The sequence below is a fragment of the Coregonus lavaretus genome (genome assembly GCF_964263955.1).
Source record: "Coregonus lavaretus genome assembly, chromosome: 33".
Classification (NCBI taxonomy): Eukaryota; Metazoa; Chordata; class Actinopteri; order Salmoniformes; family Salmonidae; genus Coregonus; species Coregonus lavaretus.
Genome location: NC_140020.1, coordinates 36,305,904 through 36,327,527, shown reverse-complemented (window position 1 = coordinate 36,327,527; position 21,624 = coordinate 36,305,904). Strand labels below are relative to the sequence as shown.

Below are 21,624 nucleotides of genomic sequence, written 5' to 3'. Positions count from 1 at the left end.
ACTTAAAAAGATGAGAGAGGCCTGTAATTTTCATCATAGGTACACGTCAACTATGACAGACAAATTGAGAAAAAAAAATCCAGAAAATCACATTGTAGGATTTTTAATGAATTTATTTGCAAATGATGGTGGAAAATAAGTATTTGGTCACCTACAAACAAGCAAGATTTCTGGCTCTCACAGACCTGTAACTTCTTCTTTAAGAGGCTCCTCTGTCCTCCACTCGTTACCTGTATTAATGGCACCTGTTTGAACTTGTTATCAGTATAAAAGACACCTGTCCACAACCTCAAACAGTCACACTCCAAACTCCACTATGGCCAAGACCAAAGAGCTGTCAAAGGACACCAGAAACAAAATTGTAGACCTGCACCAGGCTGGGAAGACTGAATCTGCAATAGGTAAGCAGCTTGGTTTGAAGAAATCAACTGTGGGAGCAATTATTAGGAAATGGAAGACATACAAGACCACTGATAATCTCCCTTGATCTGGGGCTCCACGCAAGATCTCACCCCGTGGGGTCAAAATGATCACAAGAACGGTGAGCAAAAATCCCAGAACCACACGGGGGGACCTAGTGAATGACCTGCAGAGAGCTGGGACCAAAGTAACAAAGCCTACCATCAGTAACACACTACGCCGCCAGGGACTCAAATCCTGCAGTGCCAGACGTGTCCCCCTGCTTAAGCCAGTACATGTCCAGGCCCGTCTGAAGTTTGCTAGAGTGCATTTGGATGATCCAGAAGAGGATTGGGAGAATGTCATATGGTCAGATGAAACCAAAATATAACTTTTTGGTAAAAACTCAACTCGTCGTGTTTGGAGGACAAAGAATGCTGAGTTGCATCCAAAGAACACCATACCTACTGTGAAGCATGGGGGTGGAAACATCATGCGTTGGGGCTGTTTTTCTGCAAAGGGACCAGGACGACTGTAAAGGAAACAATGAATGAGTGAAATTTTGAGTGAAAACCTCCTTCCATCAGCAAGGGCATTGAAGATGAAACGTGGCTGGGTCTTTCAGCATGACAATGATCCCAAACACACCGCCCGGGCAACGAAGGAGTGGCTTCGTAAGAAGCATTTCAAGGTCCTAGAGTGGCCTAGCCAGTCTCCAGATCTCAACCGCATAGAAAATCTTTGGAGGGAGTTGGAAGTCTGTGTTGCCCAGCGACAGCCCCAAAACATCACTGCTCTAGAGGAGATCTGCATGGAGGAATGGGCCAAAATACCAGCAACAGTGTGTGAAAACCTTGTGAAGACTTACAGAAAATGTTTGACCTGTGTCATTGCCAACAAAGGGTATATAACAAAGTATTGAGAAACTTTTACTATTGACCAAATACTTATTTTCCACCATATTTTGCAAATAAATTCATTAAAAATCCTACAATGTGATTTTCTGGAAAAAAAATCTCATTTTGTCTGTCATAGTTGACGTGTACCTATGATGAAGATTACAGGCCTCTCTCATCTTTTTAAGTGGGAGAACTTGCACAATTGGTGGCTGATTAAATACTTTTTAACCCCCACTGTACATCCAAACATAACATAACACACACACACACAGACACACACACACAAAGGGCCAGAGGCTGAACATGGGTGGCATTGTATTTTTGTGTCAGTCAGGGGCCATACCACACCTCTCTCTCTCTCTCTCTCTCTCTCACACACACACACACACACACGTCCCCCACCCACCTGCACATCGAATGCACACACGATCAGAGACAAACTCACACAGACACATCCATACATAAACACTAGCTTACAGACAAAAACACAATCGCATAGCTAAAAAAAACACTGTCTCTCTTACCTTCCTCTGCCAGGGTGTTGTCCTCTGAGTGGCCATTGAGCTCTGTCTGTTCATCTGCCTTCCCATTCAGACTGGAGATGGAGATCTGTCCATTCTTCTGCTGGAGCTGATGAGTATACAAAACATTAAGGATACCTTCTTATTATTGAGTTGCACTCAAATATTTTGTCTTGCCCATTCACCCTGAATGGCACACATACACAATCCTTGTCTCAATTGTCTCAAGGCTTAAAAATCCTTCTTTAACTTGTCTCCTTCCCTTCATTTACACTGTTTGAAGTGGATTTAACAAGTCACATCAATAAGGGATCATAGATTTCACCTGGATTCAACTGGTCAGTCTATGTAATGGAAAGAGCAGGTGTCCTTAATGTTTTGTACACTCAGTGTATATATACACTGAACACAAATATAAATGCAACATGCAACAATTTCAAAGATTTTACTAAGTTACAGTTAATAAATGGAATACAGTCAATTTAAATACATACATTAGGCCCTAATATATGGATTTTACAACTGGGAATACAGATATGCATCTGTTGGTCACAGATACTTAAAAAAAAGGTAGGGGCATCGATCAGAAAACCAGTCAGTATCTGCTGTGACTACCATTTGCCTCATGCAGCATGACCAATCTCCTTCGCATAGAGTTGATCAAGCTGTTGATTGTGGCCTGTGGAATGTTGTCCCACTCCTCTTCAATGGCTGTGCAAAGTTGCTGGATATTGGCAGGAACTGGAACACACTGTCGTACACGTCGATCCAGCTTCCAGGAATTGTGTACAGTTCATTATGACATGGGGCCTTATCATGTTGAAACATGAGGTGATGGCGGCGGATGAATGGGATGACAATGGACCTCAGGATCTTGTCACGGTATCTCTGTGCATTGAAATTGCCACCGATAAAATGCAATTGTGTTTGTTGTCCGTAGCTTATGCCTGCCCTTACCATAACCTCACCACCACAATGGGGCACTCTGTTCACAACGTTGATATCAGCAAACTGCTTGCCCACACGCTGTCTGCCATCTGCACGGTACAGTTTAAACCGGGATTCATCGGTGAAGAGCACACTTCTCCAGCATGCCAGTGGCCATCGAAGGTGAGCATTTGCCCACTGAAGTTGGTTACGATGCCGAACTGCAGTCAGTTCAAGGTGAGGATGATGAGCACGCAGATGAGCTTCCTTGAGACGGTTTCTGACAGTTTGTGCAGAAATTCTTCAGTTGTGCAAACCCACAGTTTCATCAGCTGTCCGGGTGGCTGGTCTCAGACGATCCCGCAGGTGAAGAAGCCGGATGTGGGGTTCCTGGGCTGGCTTGCTTACACGTGGTCTGCAGTTGTGAGGCCGGTTGGACATACTGCCAAATTCTCAAAAACGACGTTGGAGGCGGTTTATGGTAGAGAAAAGAATATTCAATTCTCTGGCAACAGCTCTGGTGGAAATTCCTGCAGTCAGCATGCCAATTGCACGCTTCTTCAAAACTTCAGACGTCTGTGGCATTGTGTTGTGTGACAAAGCTGCACATTTTAGAGTGGCCTTTTATTGTCCCCAGCACAAGGTGCACCTGTGTAATGATCATGCTGTTTAATCAGCTTCTGGATATGCCACACCTGTTAGGTGGATGGATTATTTTCGCAAAGGACAAATTTGTGCACAACATGTTTTTTTGAGAAATAAGCTTTTTGTGCTTATGGAACATTTCTGGGATATTTTATTTCAGCCCCTGAAACATGGGACAAACACTTTACAATTATATTTTTGTTCAGTGCATTCGGAAAGTATTTCCGACCCAAAGATTTTTTCCACATTTTGTTACGTTACAGCCTTATTCCAAAATGGATTCAATTGCAAATCTATCAACAAAAAAACCTGAAATATCACGTTTCATAATACGTATCCCTTTACTCAGTATTTTGTTGAAGCACCTTCTCACTAGTAAGTGGTTCCTTCCAAAGTGCACCACGGAGCAAAGGCATCCTAGGCAGGACTCTAGATACTCTATAGTGTGCAGACTCTATCATCAGGTAAGGGGGAGAGAGAGTGTCGAGTGACAAACACAGCATTTGATTTGATTTTAGCTGCTAGTGATGTGCTGGACTCACATGAGTTATGTTTGTAAATGAATTTGATCAAACTATGTAGCCTATTGATTCCTTCTTGATTATTAAATGAAACAAAAATGTTTTGTTGTTTCTCTGTAATACTAGCCACGTAGCAATTTTATGAAGTTCGCTTTAACTAGCCAGCTAGATAGGTTCCCAATCTCCCAACCTCATAACCAGCTCTTAAGCCATTTCAGGCTATCAACCAATTTAGAATAGCTTGTCTAACTATCTTAGCTAGCATGAATGCAGGCAAGGTTGCTAGACTTTAGAAAATACTGAAATTGTTTAATTTGTTTTAAGCTATAATACTATATACCAGTGTGGCAGTTGTACTAAGTTCTTAATGAATCAATGTGCACTATTATTAAAATGACAATCACACAGGTTAAGAGGTATGCTTAGATAACCTATGCATAAAAACAGTCATATCTGACATATACACTGCATTCGGAAAGTATTCAGACCCCTTCCCCTTTTCCACATTTTGTTACGTTACAGCCTTATTCTAAAATGGATTAAATTGAATTTCCCCTCATCAATCTACTCACAATACCCAATAATGTTTTATTGTAATTTTAGCAAATTTATTAAAAATAAACCTTATTTACATAAGTATTCAGTACTTTGCTATGAGACTCAAATTGAGCTCAGGTACATCCTGTTTCCATTGATCATCCTTGAGATGTTCCTACAACTTGGAGTCCACCTGTGGTAAATTTAATTGATTGGAGATGATTTGGAAAGGCACATCCCTGTCTATATAAGGTCCCACAGTTAACAATGCATGTCAGCGCAAAAACCAAGCCATGACGTAGAAAGAATGGTCCGTAGAGCTCTGAGACAGGATATCATCGAAGCACACATCCTGGGAACGGTACCAAAAAATGTCTGCAGCGCTGAAGGTCCCCAAGATCACAGTGATCATTCACAAGATCATTCTTAAACGGCAGAAGTTTGGAACCACCGAGACTCTTCCTAGAGCTGGCCGCCCGGCCAAACTGAGCAATCGGGTGAGAAGGGCCTTGGTCAGGGAGGTGACCAAGAACCCGATGGTCACTCTGACAGAGCTCCAGAGTTCAGAGTCTGATGAAAGCAAGATTGAACTCTTTGGCACCATCCCTACGGTGAAGCACGGTGGTGGCAGCATCATGCTGTGGGGATGATTTTCAGCGGCAGGGACTGGGAGACTAGTCAGGATCGAGGGAAAGATGAACGGAGCAAAGTACAGAGAGATCTTTGATGAAAACCTGCTCCAGAGTGCTCAGGACCCAAGACTGGGATGGAGGTTCACCTTCCATCAGGACAACGACCCTAAGCACACAGCCAAGACAATGCAGGAGTGGCTTCAGATCAAGTCTCTGAATGTCCTTGAGTGGCCCAGCCAGAGCCCGGACTTGAACATCTCTGGGGAGACCTGAAAATAGCTGTGCAGCGACGCTCCCCATCCAACCTGACAGAGCTTGAGAGGATCTGCAAAGATAAATGGGAGAAACTCCCCAAATACAGGTGTGCCAAGCTTGTAGCTTCATACCCAAGAAGACTGTAATCGCTGTCAAAGGTGCTTCAACAAAGTACTGAGTAAAAAGTCTGAATACCCATTTAAATGTGATTTTCTGTTTTGTATTTTTTATAAATCTGCTCAAATTTATAAAAATCAGTTTTTTATTTATCATTATGGGCTATTGTGTGTAGATTGATGAGGGGGAAAAACTATTTAATCAATTTTAGAATAAGGCTGTAACGTAACAAAATGTGGAAAAAGTCAAGGGGTCTGAATAGTTTCCGAATGCACTGTAATTAGGCACAATTATTATGGCTCTAGATTGCAGGAAAAAGCTGTGTCAGGTGTTTGAGAAATGCTAAATTCGCCGACTTCTGGCCAGCCCCCCTCCAGACCATCTCCCTCCATCCTCACGTACTTCGTGCCCCCTCTAAAATAACAGGTACATGACACCTCTGACACCTTCCTAGCACACTAGCAAGCTATACGAGCAGACAGACACACGTGGGGAAGGGGTAAGGTTGGGGCTGAGGATGGAGCTGGGGATGGGACTGGGTTCGGGGCTGGTGCTAGGGATGAGATTGGGGCTGGGGCTGGGGCTGGGGCTAGGGCTGGGGCTGAGGCTGAAGCTGGGGAAGGGGGTGGACTTGGGATGGGGATGGGGCTGGGGCTGTACGTGAGAACAAACATTTTCAATTGTCTGCACACTTACGAACACACACACACACCCCCCTCACACAAATAGTGAACCGTCTGTGGTGTAGTGTAATTCACGGCCCTCAGAGGCCCTCAGGGGCCCTCAGGGGCCTGATGATCAGCTGTAAGTAGAGACTAGCAGGTGCCCCTTTGACCTCTAGTGACCCCTCTGGCCCACCTCATGACTGGCATTCCCAGCATTCCGTGTCCTCTTCACAACATTCCTCAGATCAGGCCCGAACTGGCCCACAACCATTTCCTTCTGACCCACACCCCTCTCTCTCTCTCTCTCTCTCTCTCCCTCCCAATCACTTCACCAATACAGGCTCACCCCCCACCCGCTCTACTCTTGTCCCCATTTTACCACACCCCTCTCGACCCCCTTCGCCCTATAAAAATGCCACACCTCCTGAGGGGTGTTGGAAATGCCATGGCTCAATTCTAACTGTGCTGAGATACATGGCACCAGGCTAGAAGTTTCTCTCCATCACAAGCCATCCAAGGGGTCAGCCTGAAAACATACAGTTCATATAAGGATGGCTAGAGTGCTTAGGATGCCTGAGAGGGTTTAGGGATTGTCTACTACAGTGCCTTGCAAAAGTATTCAACCCCTTGACGTTTTTCCTATTTTGTTGCATTACAACCTGTAATTTAAATTTGATTTTTATTTGGATTTCATGTAATCGACATACACAAAATAGTCCAAATTGGTGAAGTGAAATTAAATAAATAACTTGTTTCAAAAAATTCTAAAAAATAAATAACAGAAATGTGGTGCATGCATATGTATTCACCCCCTTTGCTATGAAGCCCCTAAATAAGACTGGTGCAACCAATTACCAATTAATCAGAGAGGCAACAAAGAGACCAAAGATAACCTTGAAGGAGCTGCAAAGCTCCACAGCGAAGATTGGAGTATCTGTCCATAGGACCACTTTAAGTCGTACACTCCACAGAGCTGGGCTTTACGGAAGAGTGGCCAGAAAAAAGCCATTGCTTAAAGAAATAAATAAGCAAAAACGTTTGGTGTTTGCCAAAAGGCATGTGGGAGACTCCCGAAACATATGGAAGAAAGTACTCTCATCAAGGAAAATGCTATGTCTGGCGCAAACCCAACACCTCTCATCACCCCAAGAACACAGCTTCACTGTGGGGATGTTTTTCATCGGCAGGGACTGGGAAACTGGTCAAAATTGAAGGAATGATGGATGGCGCTAAATACAGGGAAATTCTTGAGGGAAACCTGTTTCAGTCTTCCAGAGATTTGAGACTGGGACGGAGGTTCATCTTCCAGCAGGACAATGACCCTAAGCATACTGCTAAAGCAACACTTTAGTGGTTTAAGGGGAAATTTTAAATGTCTTGGAATGGCCTAGTCAAAGCCCAGACCTCAATCCAATTGAGAATCTGTGGTATGACTTAAAGATTGCTGTACACCAGCGGAACCCATCCAACTGGAAGGAGCTGGAGCAGTTTTGCCTTGAAGAAAGGGCAAAAATCCCAGTGGCTAGATGTGCCAAGCTTATAGAGACATAGTTATGCACGCTCAAGTTTTCTGTTTTTTTTGTCTTATTTCTTGTTTGTTTCACAATAAAACATATTTTGCATCTTTAAAGTGGTAGGCATGTTGTGTAAATCAAATAATACAAACCCCCCAAAAATATATTTTAATTCCAGGTTCTAAGGCAACAAAATAGGAAAAATGCCAAGGGGGGTAAATATTTTGCAAGCCATTGTACAACAGAAATACACACACATGGGGTTTGGGGTCCTGAGATGTCCTTCCCTATGACAGTCTGAGTATATTATATAAGAGGTCAGAGGTCAGGATTCTGGAACCCTGTCTTACTCAACCTTCTTACGAGACATTCCTCAGAATGGAGGAAAAGATGCCCTCACACACTATTCACAGAAAAGTACAACACTTAGTTCTTAACCCACTCACACACTGCTCTTACACACCATTCACAGACAAATAACAGGGATACCACATGCCCATTGCCTAACACACACACAAACTTCTCTCTCTCTCTCTCTCTCTCTCTCTCTCTGCAGAGGATTTAGCACATTTTAGACAGTTAACTTATTAGTTATAAGATATCTAGCTGGCAAACATTTGGTTGTCAGTTCCATACCGTAACTAGATCACCTAGATCACCTGGCTACACAACAGTGAGTGTCTCACAAGCATCTGGTCTCTCGTCGTTGTGTGGTTGTAAACAAACACCACGTGACTGGGGACTACCGGTAAGCTTCATAATGAAAAATTATGTCACAGTTGAAATGAAAAACACGCTCTTCTTTATCTCGTAACATATTGCACAAGTTGACTGCAGGTATTTACTTAAAAAGTAGCTACAAATATTCACATTTATTTAAAAAAAAAACTTCAAAAAAATAGTTTCAATGGTATTGACAGTATTGAAAAACCATCCCGTGGCTTTTTCCAAATATCCCGGTATACGGTATATACGGTATACCATCCAAGCCTAGTGTTTAGGTGTTTTTGTGAAATTGGTTGTGCATTGATCAAGATTACGAGAGAGAGCACTGACGACAGCATGACGCGACGTTGTGATGTGTGTTTGTTGTTTTCTCTACCTTGCTCTGTCTATCTCCTGCACTGTGCACTGTTCTCTACGCACTTCATAAAATGAAAACTATTTGACTTGTGACTGAGATATTATTGCATTTTGCAAACAGCATCCTTTCCTGTTCTTTCAGTATCGTGTTTGAAACTCTGGTACGGTTTTGTAGACATGGAACAGGTCGATATCAAGTGAGATGTTGTGGAGTGGTTGTTTGTCAGGAGGTGGTTGTTTTTCTCTCTCTCTCTCTCTCTCTCTCTCTCTCTCTCTCTCTCTCTCTCTCTCTCTCTCTCTCTCTCTCTCTCTCTCTCTCTCTCTCCTTGTAGTGGAACTCACAGCCCTTCTATGGCAGAAACTGTCAGACAGTCTCAGTTAGTCATCCAGATCTGTCTGATAAGAAGTTTCACACAGAACACATCCTCATCAATTAGGCATACACTGTTTATGGATTCCTTCCACAAGCATTCCGATTGTGTAGATGGGGATCAATTGTGCCAGAGCCAGTTGTGCATCTGCTCCTCACTGTAGAGGAGCGTCCTAGTACACTGTCCTAGCTCTGAACCTTCTGACTGAGTTCAGTGTGTATGAGTTCCTCTGAGCATATGATTGCTAGTGTTAGGCACGAGGTTAGCAAGCAGGAAGGTGTGACATGAGGTCTGTATGTGTGTGTGCGGGGGGAGAGGGTTGCATGACCAGGCTTGTGTACCTTGTGTATCACTGGTGAACCAAGACACAAAAAATCTCCCTTTTTGCCTCTCCTCTCTCCTAAAATCTCCTCTCCTCTCCTGTAATCCCCAATCCTCTTTTAATCTTTCCTCCTTCTCTCTCACACTCTCTTCATTCCTACTTTAGGATAGAGGCGGGGGGGTGGGGGAGGGGTTGTGAGTCTCCCAATCTTTCTTATACTTATCTTCTCTAGTCCTCCTTTTGCCCCCTTAACCTCTCCTCACCCCCTCTCCTCCTCTCCCTAATACTTTCCTTTTCTTTCCTCTCCTCCTCTTCTCCTCTCCTATCCCATTGTTCCAGAGAGGCAGAGGTTCCAGGAGAGACCCCTAAATCACTCTACAGAGCGTCAGCCTACAGATTTACACGCCTCCACCCTGGGCAATTGTAGGCACGAATGGTGAACTGACAGGGCATGCAGGTCACTCACTCGCTTTGCGGACATAAGGGTGATCAGTAAAGCTGTCTTAAAGGACAGATATTTCATCTTTCAAAGACAGGGCTATGTAATGAAATGACATAACAAGGGGTGTTCCCTTTCAGTCAGTCAACTTCGGTACAACATACTATGGGGAGTTGCACTCTCACAACTTCGGTTGAAGGATCTAATATCATGCCTGAGAAGGCCAATGAAATCCGTGCCTTGCTGAAAGCCCCGCCTTCCAAAGGTGATAAGCGTGAGGCTTGGATTCATTCACCTCGGTGTGAACAGGAACGATTCACACTACTAAAACAAACAATTGGAAAACGAGACTGTCTTACGTTGCGCCAACTAAACTGTCCCTTCGTGGTAGAGCATGCTCACCCCCTGGACGTTGTGTGCTGGAGTTTGTATAGTTCTCATAGTTTCCTAATCACAAACAATTGTGACTTGTTTCAGGAAACAAGGCGTATGTCGCACGTCACTACTTCACAGGAGCGGCATTTGAACGTAAACATGAATTTTCTTATCAAAATGAGTTTTTGGCAGAAATGCCTTCAGGAACATGTGAACTTTCATGTGCCTTAATAAAGAAATGTTATTCCTTCCATAAATATGAATGAAATTGTTAAATTATTAGCCTAGTTAGCCAGGAACCTTCCCGCTAGCCATGATTGGCTGAGATAATGGACGGGCTGGACATGCCGGGAGATGAGTTTCGATTGGTCTGCCATGTAGCGTGCTTCTGTCTATAATGTGAGCTGTTCAGTATGTGTTGACAGTCCTTTCTACCGTGCCGTTTTTGAAAGATATAACTACAAAAGTTTTGCTACTTTTCTCAACAACATTGATGCCCTGAATTTAGCAGGTGCTAAATTCAACAGATCAGTTGGAAAAAGTGAGGGCTACTTTCTGCACATGCCACGGTCAGTGTGAACCGGAGTGACTTGACACAACGCTGGCCAAACAAGATGTAGCTACAAACAAAACAGAGTTAAATGGTTCCAGTCTGCCGTGAAGAGTTCATCCATGTATACGGGTAAGAGTCTAACTACATTTTCAGATATAAGTTTCTAATTTTGTCAGAAATCATTTTTATTGCAAGTTAAAGTGTACTGTTAGTTAGCTAGCAAACATTATCTTGCTGGCTCGCTAGCTAACATTTCATGTATTATCTGTGTAGTAATATTATTCAAATCAGAAAACCATTTGCATTGCTAGTTATAGCCTAATGTTAGCTAGCTAACATGTAACCTAGTTTGTTAGCTTTAGCTACTTGCAGATTCATACTACAGTTATGACAATGTTTGCATTGGTAGTAGTATGAGTTGGTTCATTGTTTAGCTAGCTAGCTACATGTCTAAACAAAACATTCCACTTCGGCCGGATTATTACATGGCTCATCAAATTAGCCAGGTGTGTCTGGGGGTGATTACGACAATCTATTGTATTTCATGAACATGTGTACATGTCTAGACAATAGTGATCCATCCATTTAGCTACATGTGGCTGGGGGGTGGTTATAGCATTTCCTTCACATGACCCATCAATTTAGACAAGTGTGTCGGGTAAGTGTCGTCTAATAATGGTAAAATATTTATACAATATTTTTATCTGGACACGTTCTGTTTTTGATATTGCTACTATGCAAGTAACCACTTCACTGTACCGTTTACACCTTCTGTATCCTGTGCATGTGACAAATACATTTAGATTTTATTTGATATAGCCTGTGTTTACCACATGGCCTCACGTGAATCCTTAGATTGCTTGGCCTGGCTATAGCAATGAGTAAGATGGCTAAAAATGCGACCTAGACAACGAAAGCTAAGCAGGGTTCGCGACCATGCCCAAAATGAATAAAGAGATACTCACATTTGTTGTCTTGTATTGTATGTCTTGGCTCGGTGATAACTATTCCTGCATCCCCACAGTGGAGTTGCTTGGGTAGCTCTCTTGTTTAGTATACGTAGCGTTAAGTCGCTTGGTTATACGGAATGGACCGTGCAGTGGTCAAAGAGGTTAGCTAGCCTAGCTTAGACTAAAGAGCCTCCGAGCTAACATCGGCTAGCATGCATAACTTCCAGTGAATGAAGCTTGTTATGACAGTGCCCCCACGTCAGTGCCCCCATGTTTTATTACTGCAAACGGGGTACTACCTCTGTCATTTCCGGAGCCCTCTGTGGGTTTCTGTATAAGCACTTTGTGACATCTGCTGATGTAAAAAAGGCTTTATAAATACATTTGATTGATTGATTGTGCCCATAAGGGGGCTGGGCTTCATGCAGGCTATACAGTCTCACGGAAGCACAACGTGTGTTGGAAGCTTGTCCATGTTTAATGCCCCTCTGGTACCCTGTATTCCATGGTGTTTATGGGGTTCAAGAGGTGAATCAATCTCTCCAGGGTGGGAGTAATAAGTTGGGCTATTCACTCTCTGTCCACAAGGTGGCACCCCTCCCACATAGCTCATTACTGGGATTCATTGCTGATTTCTACCTGTAGCTCACCAGTCCCTATGAGGTGTCTAGTGATACAGGTTATGGGCCCTGTAGGCGATTGGTGGTTGGTAGTCGAGAGAAGAAGCAGGGTTGGACACGACCATGCTAATATCCTAAACACACTCTCTGTGGTTCATATGGAACACGAGATGAGCTGTCATTCCAGGGAATTAGATTTGATTTCAAATCGCCTCTGTCTGTTATCACAGAAGGTATCTGTTTTTCAGAGCTGTCTGTTCCATTCCCATCTAGGTTACAAGGTGCTTTGTTGCCAGTACCTATGACTGGTTGGCAGGGTAACCTCCATGAGAAGTTTTTTTTTTCCCTGGGTCTATTTTTTATGCATGCAGTGCCTAAACCGAGTGAGGTTTGTTGGGTACCCCCAGGTGACTCTGCCAATTGGAGTATGTCACTGATCACTGGAGCCCTTGTACCCAGAATGGGCCAGGCTTTAGGCAAACCTTGGCACATAAACTGTTTTTTCAAGTTCCACAGTTGTCACTGGGTTTCAAAAGTGTTGTGCCTCCCGCATGTGTTCAATGAAAAGTGTTCCTTCTCCACGTTCGGACACACAGTTGTCAAGAGTGGTGGAAATGGAAAAATAACCAAATCTCTCCCAGTCCACAGATGGCACTTCACGGGAGGCTCACTGTGTGCTCCGACCAATGGCGTGCATGCGCAGTGTCGCCCTGAATCATGCAAACAGTGACGTCAGGGTACTGGCTACAATTTGTTGTGTGTCCCACACTTCTACAGCGTCATCCCTTCGATTGTTCCGGCTCTGCTTAGCCAAATTTCGGCTGGGTCACACAGTGCATTTTCGGTACTGCCTACCCCTACTGGAGATGATGGCTTCTGTCATGAAAGTCGTTTCCTTGGGGCTATTGTTGATCCCTTGGGGCTATTGTTGTCAGGCCCTTCCAGCGCTGAGTACTAGCCACTGGAAGCATTTCTCAGCCTAAGCCGGTCGCTTTGGGTGTCCCTGTCAGGCCTACGGGCCATGGCCTAGTGGTGGGACCCTCTGCTATTGTCAGGGGGCTCCAATGGGCTGAGTTGTATGCCACAAGGTGATCATAACAGATGCATCCCCCCAAGGGTGGGGTGCGTTGTACGAAGGCAACTCGATTCGGGGAGTATGGACACTGGTGCAGAGCGCACTGCATATCAATTACCCGGAGCTCCTAATGGTGTATCTGGTGCTCAGGCGCTTCCCCCTGCTTTTTTCGGGCCGGCTTGTGCTGTTCAGAACCAACAATATGTCAATGGTGGTGTGCATCATCAGACAGGGAGAGACTGTCTCTCTCCCTTCTAACCTTGGATCGGTCCCTATTGCTGGGGAGCAGTACGCACACGCTCTCGCTTTGGGTGACGCGTGTCCCTGCCCCGGTTACCTCAACTCGGGTGCATATACTGTATTTTATCCAGGTGGGACCCCCTCTCTCAGGAGTGGAGGCTACACTCCTGTGTGGCCGATGTAACGTTGCGTCCAAATGCTCCTACGCCCCCAAAAGTCATGGCTATGTTCTACAGGTCCTTAGCGTTTGAGCTATTTCCCTTTTTGCCTCCTCCTTTTGCTTCTGAAGAGCAACAGAGGTTACATGCCCTTTGTCCGGTGCAAGCTTTACGCACGTACATTGAACGGACCTGGGATAGCTGGTTATGAGACCAGGTTTTTGTCTGTTTTGCTAATCCAGGTCACGGCAGGGCTCTTTCTAAGCAGCATCTGTCCCACTGGATTGTGGAGGCTATCTCCCTGGCATATAGCAGCAAGGGGCAAGGTTTACCTAGGGGTGTACACGCCCACTCCACCAGGGGTCTGGCAACTTCTTGGGCGTTATTTAAAGGGTTGACTGTAGAAGATATTTGTGCTGCAGCGAGTTGGGCATCCCCACACAGTTTTGTGAGGTTTTATCACTTGGATGTCACTGCTCCCAGTGTGCTTACAGTTGGGACAGGGGAAGGTCTACCTTCGTAACCTTGGACCAGACTGTGGGCTGGACTGCACATGTGCCCCAGTTCCTTGCTATGGCGAGTAGCCTATAGGTCGGTAGACCCTCGCTCACCAGTCACCCTTTGTATTTTTACTCTGTGTTCTTGGCATGACAGCTTGATTCAGCAGATACTTTTTCGTTGAAAAGGGCAGTGTTGACACACTGGAACATGGTGTCAATACTGTGCTTGGTGGCGACTGACAATTTGTTTTCCTGGCCCGGCTGCTTGAACGAGAGCTGGGGGAGAGCCGTGGCACGGAGGGGGTAGAGTGAATTCCCTCCGTCTTCCTTGGGAGCGAACGCATGGAAATCAGTTGCTGCACAAAGGGAAGGGTTCTAGGGGCACAGATGTGTCCTCCCCCAATCTGATGGGGGAGAGGAAGTCTGTGCTCCACCCGACAGGTGGCAGTCCAGAACACGGGGTGAACTGTTGGCTGCCCCTCTCTGCCATAGGGGAATCAGCTGGGTGTGTCCTCGATGCAGCTCCAGCGAAGGACCATTTCCCCAGCTGTTGGCCCCTGTTTGGGGACCCGAACTGTGGGGTTGATGCCCGCTGCGTCGCTGCGGGCTTTGCCTTCGAAGGCCCTGGTGCCAATGAATTGCCCTCTCTCTGCAGAGAAGCCTTGGCTTGTGGAGGGGTAGGCTGGGTAGCCATGGTTGCCGGTTCTATGGGGCAGGCAGAAGTTGAAGGCTTTGTCCTCCTTCTTTCAAAGTTCACACTTCTGCCACATGGTGGCGACAGCAGGCCCAAACAGTTCCTTCGGCTCAACAGGAGCGTCAAGGAAATCTGCTTTCTCTTTGTCTGAAAGGCTGGACAAGTTGAGCCATAAGGCTTTCTCCACCACCACTGCAAGGCTCATGGCATGGCAACGAGCCTTGAATGGCACCTCTGGAGGCTCGGAGGTTGAGATATTATTCCAAAGGTCTGGGTTAGGCTTGCCGATAGCTAGGATAATATGCATCTCCAGCATCTCAATGCTGAGTCTGGCCGCTGCCCGTTTGCAGACATCGATGAGCGAATATCTGTAATCCGCCACCGATGCCTCACTAAGGGTGGAAGAGGGCCTAGAGGTAAGAGCTTGCACCTCCTCTTCCTCCTCCTCCTCTGCTGCCTGGAGGAGGTCGGTCATGTGGGATAATAGCCTAGCTAGTTAGCACAGTACTAGCCGAAGAAAGCTAATCCATTAACAACGTGAACATAGCTAGTGTTTTCCTCATGTGCTAGAAGCCTAGCTAGTTAGCACAATGTTAGTCAAAGGAAGCTAGTGCTTTGTTGGTCTTGCAATGAAAAAAAGAGTGGCTCTCGACCGATAAGCAGTGAAGCAGTGGTCGGTCTAGTCAACGCGGAACGGTAGTGGGTTGAGCTAAATGACCGAGCGAGCTAGTAATTCTACCTTTCCAGGTAGAAAAGATAGTCGGTAGGATAGCTAGCCTTGCGGCGAGCTAGCCAAGTTAGCTAAGCCTTGCAGCTAAGCTAGCCAAGTCTCAGCAGCTAGCCGTGTGACGCTAGCTACCACAGTAGACAAAGGGAAGAAAAAGCATAAAAGCTAATTGAAAGAGAACCACACCCAGTGATCAGCTATAATTAACCTCCCTGTAGCTATTTGCTAACTAGCCTCTAACTAACCTTCCCCCCAGCAAACCAAATAACACGATAACATAAGTCCACAGTTTCCCATTCCTGAGGTATCTCCCCCAGCTTTAGTCACTATGATAAAGACCTTAAACAGTTAGACAGTGAGAGAGACCCTGACGAGAATACTCCTAGGCTTTTTATTATGACACACTCCCTTACCAGATCAGACAACATCTCCAACTAGCGTTGGGCGATATATAGTTGAAGTCGGAAGTTTACATACACCTTAGCCAAATACATTTAAACTCAGTTTTTCACAATTCCTGACATTTAATCCTAGTGAAAATTCCCTGTCTTAGGTCAGTTAGGATCACTACTTTATTTTAAGAATGTGAAATGTCATAATAATTGTAGAGAGAATTATTTATTTAAGCTTTTATTTCTTTCATCACATTCCCAGTGGGTCAGAAGTTTAAATATACTCAATTAGTATTTGGTAGCATTGCCTTTAAATTGTTTAACTTGGGTCGAACCTTTCGGGTAGCCTTCCACAAGCTTCCCACAATAAATTGGGTGAATTTTGGCCCATTCCTCCTGACAGAGCTGGTGTAACTGAGTCAGGTTTGTAGGCCTCCTTGCTCGCACACGCTTTTTCAGTTCTGCCCACAAGTGTATGTAAACTTCCGACTTCAACTGTAGTATCGGATATCGAAGATGATTGACAGCCATTGTCAATGGTGTCATCATGATGTGACAGACGATGTATAGCCTATTACAACTTGACTGGCACCACAAAGTGAAGAGCTGACCAGGAAGTTCACAGCAGGGCAATGCCAAGTGGCCTATTCCTTTGCTATAGCCTGCATAACCGATTTCAGTAAATATGTTAGAAACAATGTAAACAATGCAAAATAACGATGTAGACCGAGCCAAGACTTTTAACAAAGCAGTGCAAAATGTCCAGTCAGAAAATGTACGATTATCTGTGCCTTATTTTTGATAGCGGACACTCCGGTGTGTAATTATTTTAAAAGCCTAATTTTGTATTTTCTCTCCATTTGATATGAATATGACTTCAGCATTTATGCTCGCTTTCTCCCGCCTCGTACCTCATGTTCAAAGTTCTCCGAAAGTTTTACAATGAACAAAAATATAAACGCAACATGTAAAGTATTGGTCCCATGTTTCATGAGCTGAAATAAAAGATCCCCGAAATTGTCCATATGCACAAAAAGCTAATTTATCTCAAATGTTGTGCACAGATTTGTTTACCTCCCTGTTAGTGAGCATTTCTCCTTTGCCAAGATAATCCATCCAACTGACAGGTGTGGCATATCAAGAAACTGATTAAACAGCATGATAATTACACAGGTGCACCTTGTGCTGGGGACAATAATAGACCACTCTAAAATGTGCAGTTTTGTCACACAACAAAATACCACAGATGTCTCAAGTTTTGAGGGATCCTGCAATTGGCATGCTGACTGCAGGAATCTCCACCAGAGCTGTTGCCAGATAATTGAATGTTCATTTGTCTACCATAAGCCGCCTCCAACATTGTTTTAGAGAATTTGGCAGTACATCCAACCGGCCTCACAACCGCTGACCACGTGTATAGCGTTGTGTTAGCGAGCGGTTTGCTGATGTCAATGTTGTGAACAGAGTGACCCATGGTTGCGGTGGGGTTGTCACGTCCCCACCCGCTCCCCCTCTCCGGTGCTCGACATCGCCGGTCTACTAACCACCGGTCCTGGCAACCCATCCTTACACACACCTGGCAACCTTCATTACACACACTTGCGCCTCATTAGGCACACCTGGACATCACCTGGTCACCTAATTACTTCCCCTTTATATAGCACTCCGTTATTATCACCCACCAGGCAATATTGTTTATGTTTCCATGTTTAGACGCTTTTCTTGTTTTGTATCATTCAGTGTTCTTCGTCATTAAACTCACTAAATGCACTTGCTTCCTGACTCCCTGCGTCTACGTTACAGAATATTGTCTCTCAGAATGGAAGCAGAGACGTACTTCGCCAACACCACGGTCAGCTGGCGCAACTGGGGACGGCGATGGATGAGGTCCTCCGCATTCACCCCAACGAGCGGAGGGTCCTCTACCATGAGTTGACCCAGCGAACCAGCACCCCAGCCCATTCAGCAGTCTGCCCAGGTCAGCGATGCCCGTTTGTCCCTTCCAGACAAATATGACGGGACTCCATCCAAATGCTGTGGCTTCCTCCTCCAGTGCTCCCTCTATTTTGCTCATCATACGAGAGCCCCCACCACTGAGAGGTCCAAGGTTGCGACGGTTATTTCCCTGTTGACTGGGCGGTCGTTGGAAAGAGAGGAGAGGAGGAGCTGGGTTCCTATGGGAGGTTCATGGCTCTGTTCAGAGGAGTCTTCGATCATCCACCAGAGCGCAGAGAGGGGGGTGAGCGCATACTCCACCTACGGAGTACGCCCTCACCTTTCGTACAGGTTACTGAGGCACTGTTTTAGCAGGTCTTCCGGCACTATGGTCTTCCGCAGGATATCGTCTCCGACCGTGGTCCCCAATTTACGTCACGTGCAAAGGACACATTTCCACTGGTCTAATGTCCATTGATCGTTTTTCTTGACCCAAGCAGGTCTCTTCTTCTCATTGGTGTCCTTTAGTAGTGGTCTCTTTGCAGCATTTCGACAATGAAGGCCTGATTCACACGGTCCCCTCTGTACAGTTGATATTGAGATGTGTCTGTGACTTGAACTCTGTGTAGCATTTATTTGGCTGCAATCTGAGGTGCAGTTAACTCTAATGAACTTATCCTCTGCAGCAGAGGTAACTCTGGGTCTTCCATTCCTGTGGCGGTCCTCATGAGAGCCAGTTTCATCATAGCGCTTGATGGTTTTGCGACTGCACTTGAAAAAACTTTCAAAGTTCTTGAAATGTTCCGAATAGACTGACCTTCATGTTTTAAAGTAATGAAGGACTGTAGTTTCTCTTTGCTTATTTGAGCTGTTCTTGCCATAATATGGACTTGGTCTTTTACCAAATAGGGCTATCTTCTGTATCTTCTTCTACCTTGTCACAACACAACTGATTGGCTCAAACGCTTAAAGAAGGAAAAAAATTCCACAAATTAACATTTAAGAAGGCACACCTGTTAATTGAAATGCATTTTAGGTGACTACCTCATGAAGCTGGTTGAGAGAATGCCAAGAGTGTGCAAAGCTGTCATCAAGGCAAAGGGTGGCTATTTGAAGAATCTCACATCTCAAATATATTTTGATTTGGTTAACACTATTTTTGGTTACTACATGATTCCATACGCGTTATTTCATAGTTTTGATGTCGTCATTATTATTCTACAATATAAAAAATAGTAAAAAATTATAAACAAAAACTGAATGAGTAGGTGACTTTTGACTGGTACTGTATATATATACACTGCTCAAAAAAATTAAGGGAACACTTAAACAACACAATGTAACTCCAAGTCAATCACACTTCTGTGAAATCAAACTGTCCACTTAGGAAGCAACACTGATTGACAATAAATTTCACATGCTGTTGTGCAAATGGAATAGACAACAGGTGGAAATTATAGGCAATTAGCAAGACACCCCCAATAAATAAGTGGTTCTGCAGGTGGTGACCACAGACCACTTCTCAGCTCCTATGCTTCCTGGCTGATGTTTTGGTCACTTTTGAATGCTGGCGGTGCTTTCACTCTAGTGGTAGCATGAGACGGAGTCTACAACCCACACAAGTGGCACAGGTAGTGCAGCTCATCCAGGATGGCACATCAATGCGAGCTGTGGCAAGAAGGTTTGCTGTGTCTGTCAGCGTAGTGTCCAGAGCATGGAGGCGCTACCAGGAGACAGGCCAGTACATCAGGAGACGTGGAACAGGCCGTAGGAGGGCAACAACCCAGCAGCAGGACCGCTACCTCTGCCTTTGTGCAAGGAGGAGCAGGTGGAGCACTGCCAGAGCCCTGCAAAATGACCTCCAGCAGGCCACAAATGTGCATGTGTCTGCTCAAACGGTCAGAAACAGACTCCATGAGGGTGGTATGAGGGCCCGACGTCCACAGGTGGGGGTTGTGGTTACAGCCCAACACCGTGCAGGACGTTTGGCATTTGCCAGAGAACACCAAGATTGGCAAATTCGCCACTGGCGCCCTGTGCTCTTCACAGATGAAAGCAGGTTCACACTGAGCACATGACAGACGTGACAGAGTCTGGAGACGCCGTGGAGCACGTTCTGCTGCCTGCAACATCCTCCAGCATGACCGGTTTGGCGGTGGGTCAGTCATGGTGTGGGGTGGCATTTCTTTGGGGGGCCGCACAGCCCTCCATGTGCTCGCCAGAGGTAGCCTGACTGCCATTAGGTACCGAGATGAGATCCTCAGACCCCTTGTGAGACCATATGCTGGTGCGGTTGGCCCTGGGTTCATCCTAATGCAAGACAATGCTAGACCTCATGTGGCTGGAGTGTGTCAGCAGTTCCTGCAAGAGGAAGGCATTGATGCTATGGACTGACCCGCCCGTTCCCCAGACCTGAATCCAATAGAGCACATCTGGGACATCATGTCTCGCTCCATCCACCAACGCCACGTTGCACCACAGACTGTCCAGGAGTTGGCGGATGCTTTAGTCCAGCTCTGGGAGGAGATCCCTCAGGAGACCATCCGCCACCTCATCAGGAGCATGCCCAGGCGTTGTAGGGAGGTCATACAGGCACGTGGAGGCCACACACACTACTGAGCCTCATTTTGACTTGTTTTAAGGACATTACATCAAAGTTGGATCAGCCTGTAGTGTGTTTTCCACTTTAATTTTGAGGGTGACTCCAAATCCAGACCTCCGTGGGTTGATACATTTGATTTCCATTGAATATTTTTGTGTGATTTTGTTGTCAGCACATTCAACTATGTAAAGAAAAAAGTATTTCATAAGATTATTTAATTCATTCAGATCTAGGATGTGTTGTTTAAGTGTTCCCTTTATTTTTTTGAGCAGTGCCTTCGGAAAGTATTAAGACATCTTTACTTTTTCCACATTTGGTTAGGTTACAGCCTTACTCTAAAATTGATTTTTTTTTTAAATGTCCCTCATCAATCTACACACAATACCCCATAATGACAAAGCAAAAACAGGTTTTTAGACATTTTTGCAAATGTATTAAAAATAAAACACAGAAATATGTAATTTACATAAGTATTCAGAACCTTTACTCAGTACTTTGTTGAAGAACCTTTGGCAACAATTACAGCCTCCAGTCTTCTTGGGAATGACACTACAAGCATGGCACACCTGTATTTGGGGAGTTTCTCCCATTCTTCTCTGCAGATCCACTCAAGCTCTGTCAGGTTGGATGGGGAGCGTTGCTGCACAGCTATTTTCAGGTCTCTCCTGAGATGTTCGATCGGGTTCAAGTCCGGCCTCTGGCTGGGCCACTCAAGGACATTCAGAGACTTGTCCTGAAGCCACTCCTGCATTGTCTTGGCTGTGTGCTTAGGGTAGTTGTCCTGTTGGAAGGTGAACCTTCGCCCCAGTCTGAGGTCCTGAGCGCTCTGGAGCAGGTTTTCATCAAGGATCTCTCTCTTTGCTCCGTTCATCTTTGCCTCAATCCTGTCTAGTCTCCCAGTCCCTGCCGCAGAAAAACACCCATACAGCATGATGCTGCCACCACAACGCTTCACT

General features: G+C 45.2%; 1 protein-coding gene across 1 annotated transcript in view; it reads right to left on the bottom strand.

The window, feature by feature from the left end:
• The window catches only part of LOC311108360 (uncharacterized protein), a 93,253-nt gene that overhangs the window by 50,591 nt on the left and 21,038 nt on the right, over positions 1-21,624 (bottom strand). Inside the window, exon 2 of the mRNA XM_084150996.1 lies at positions 1,811-1,928. Coding sequence (XP_084007122.1) covers positions 1,811-1,928 — 118 coding nt within the window. The remainder of the gene's footprint in view (positions 1-1,810; positions 1,929-21,624) is intronic.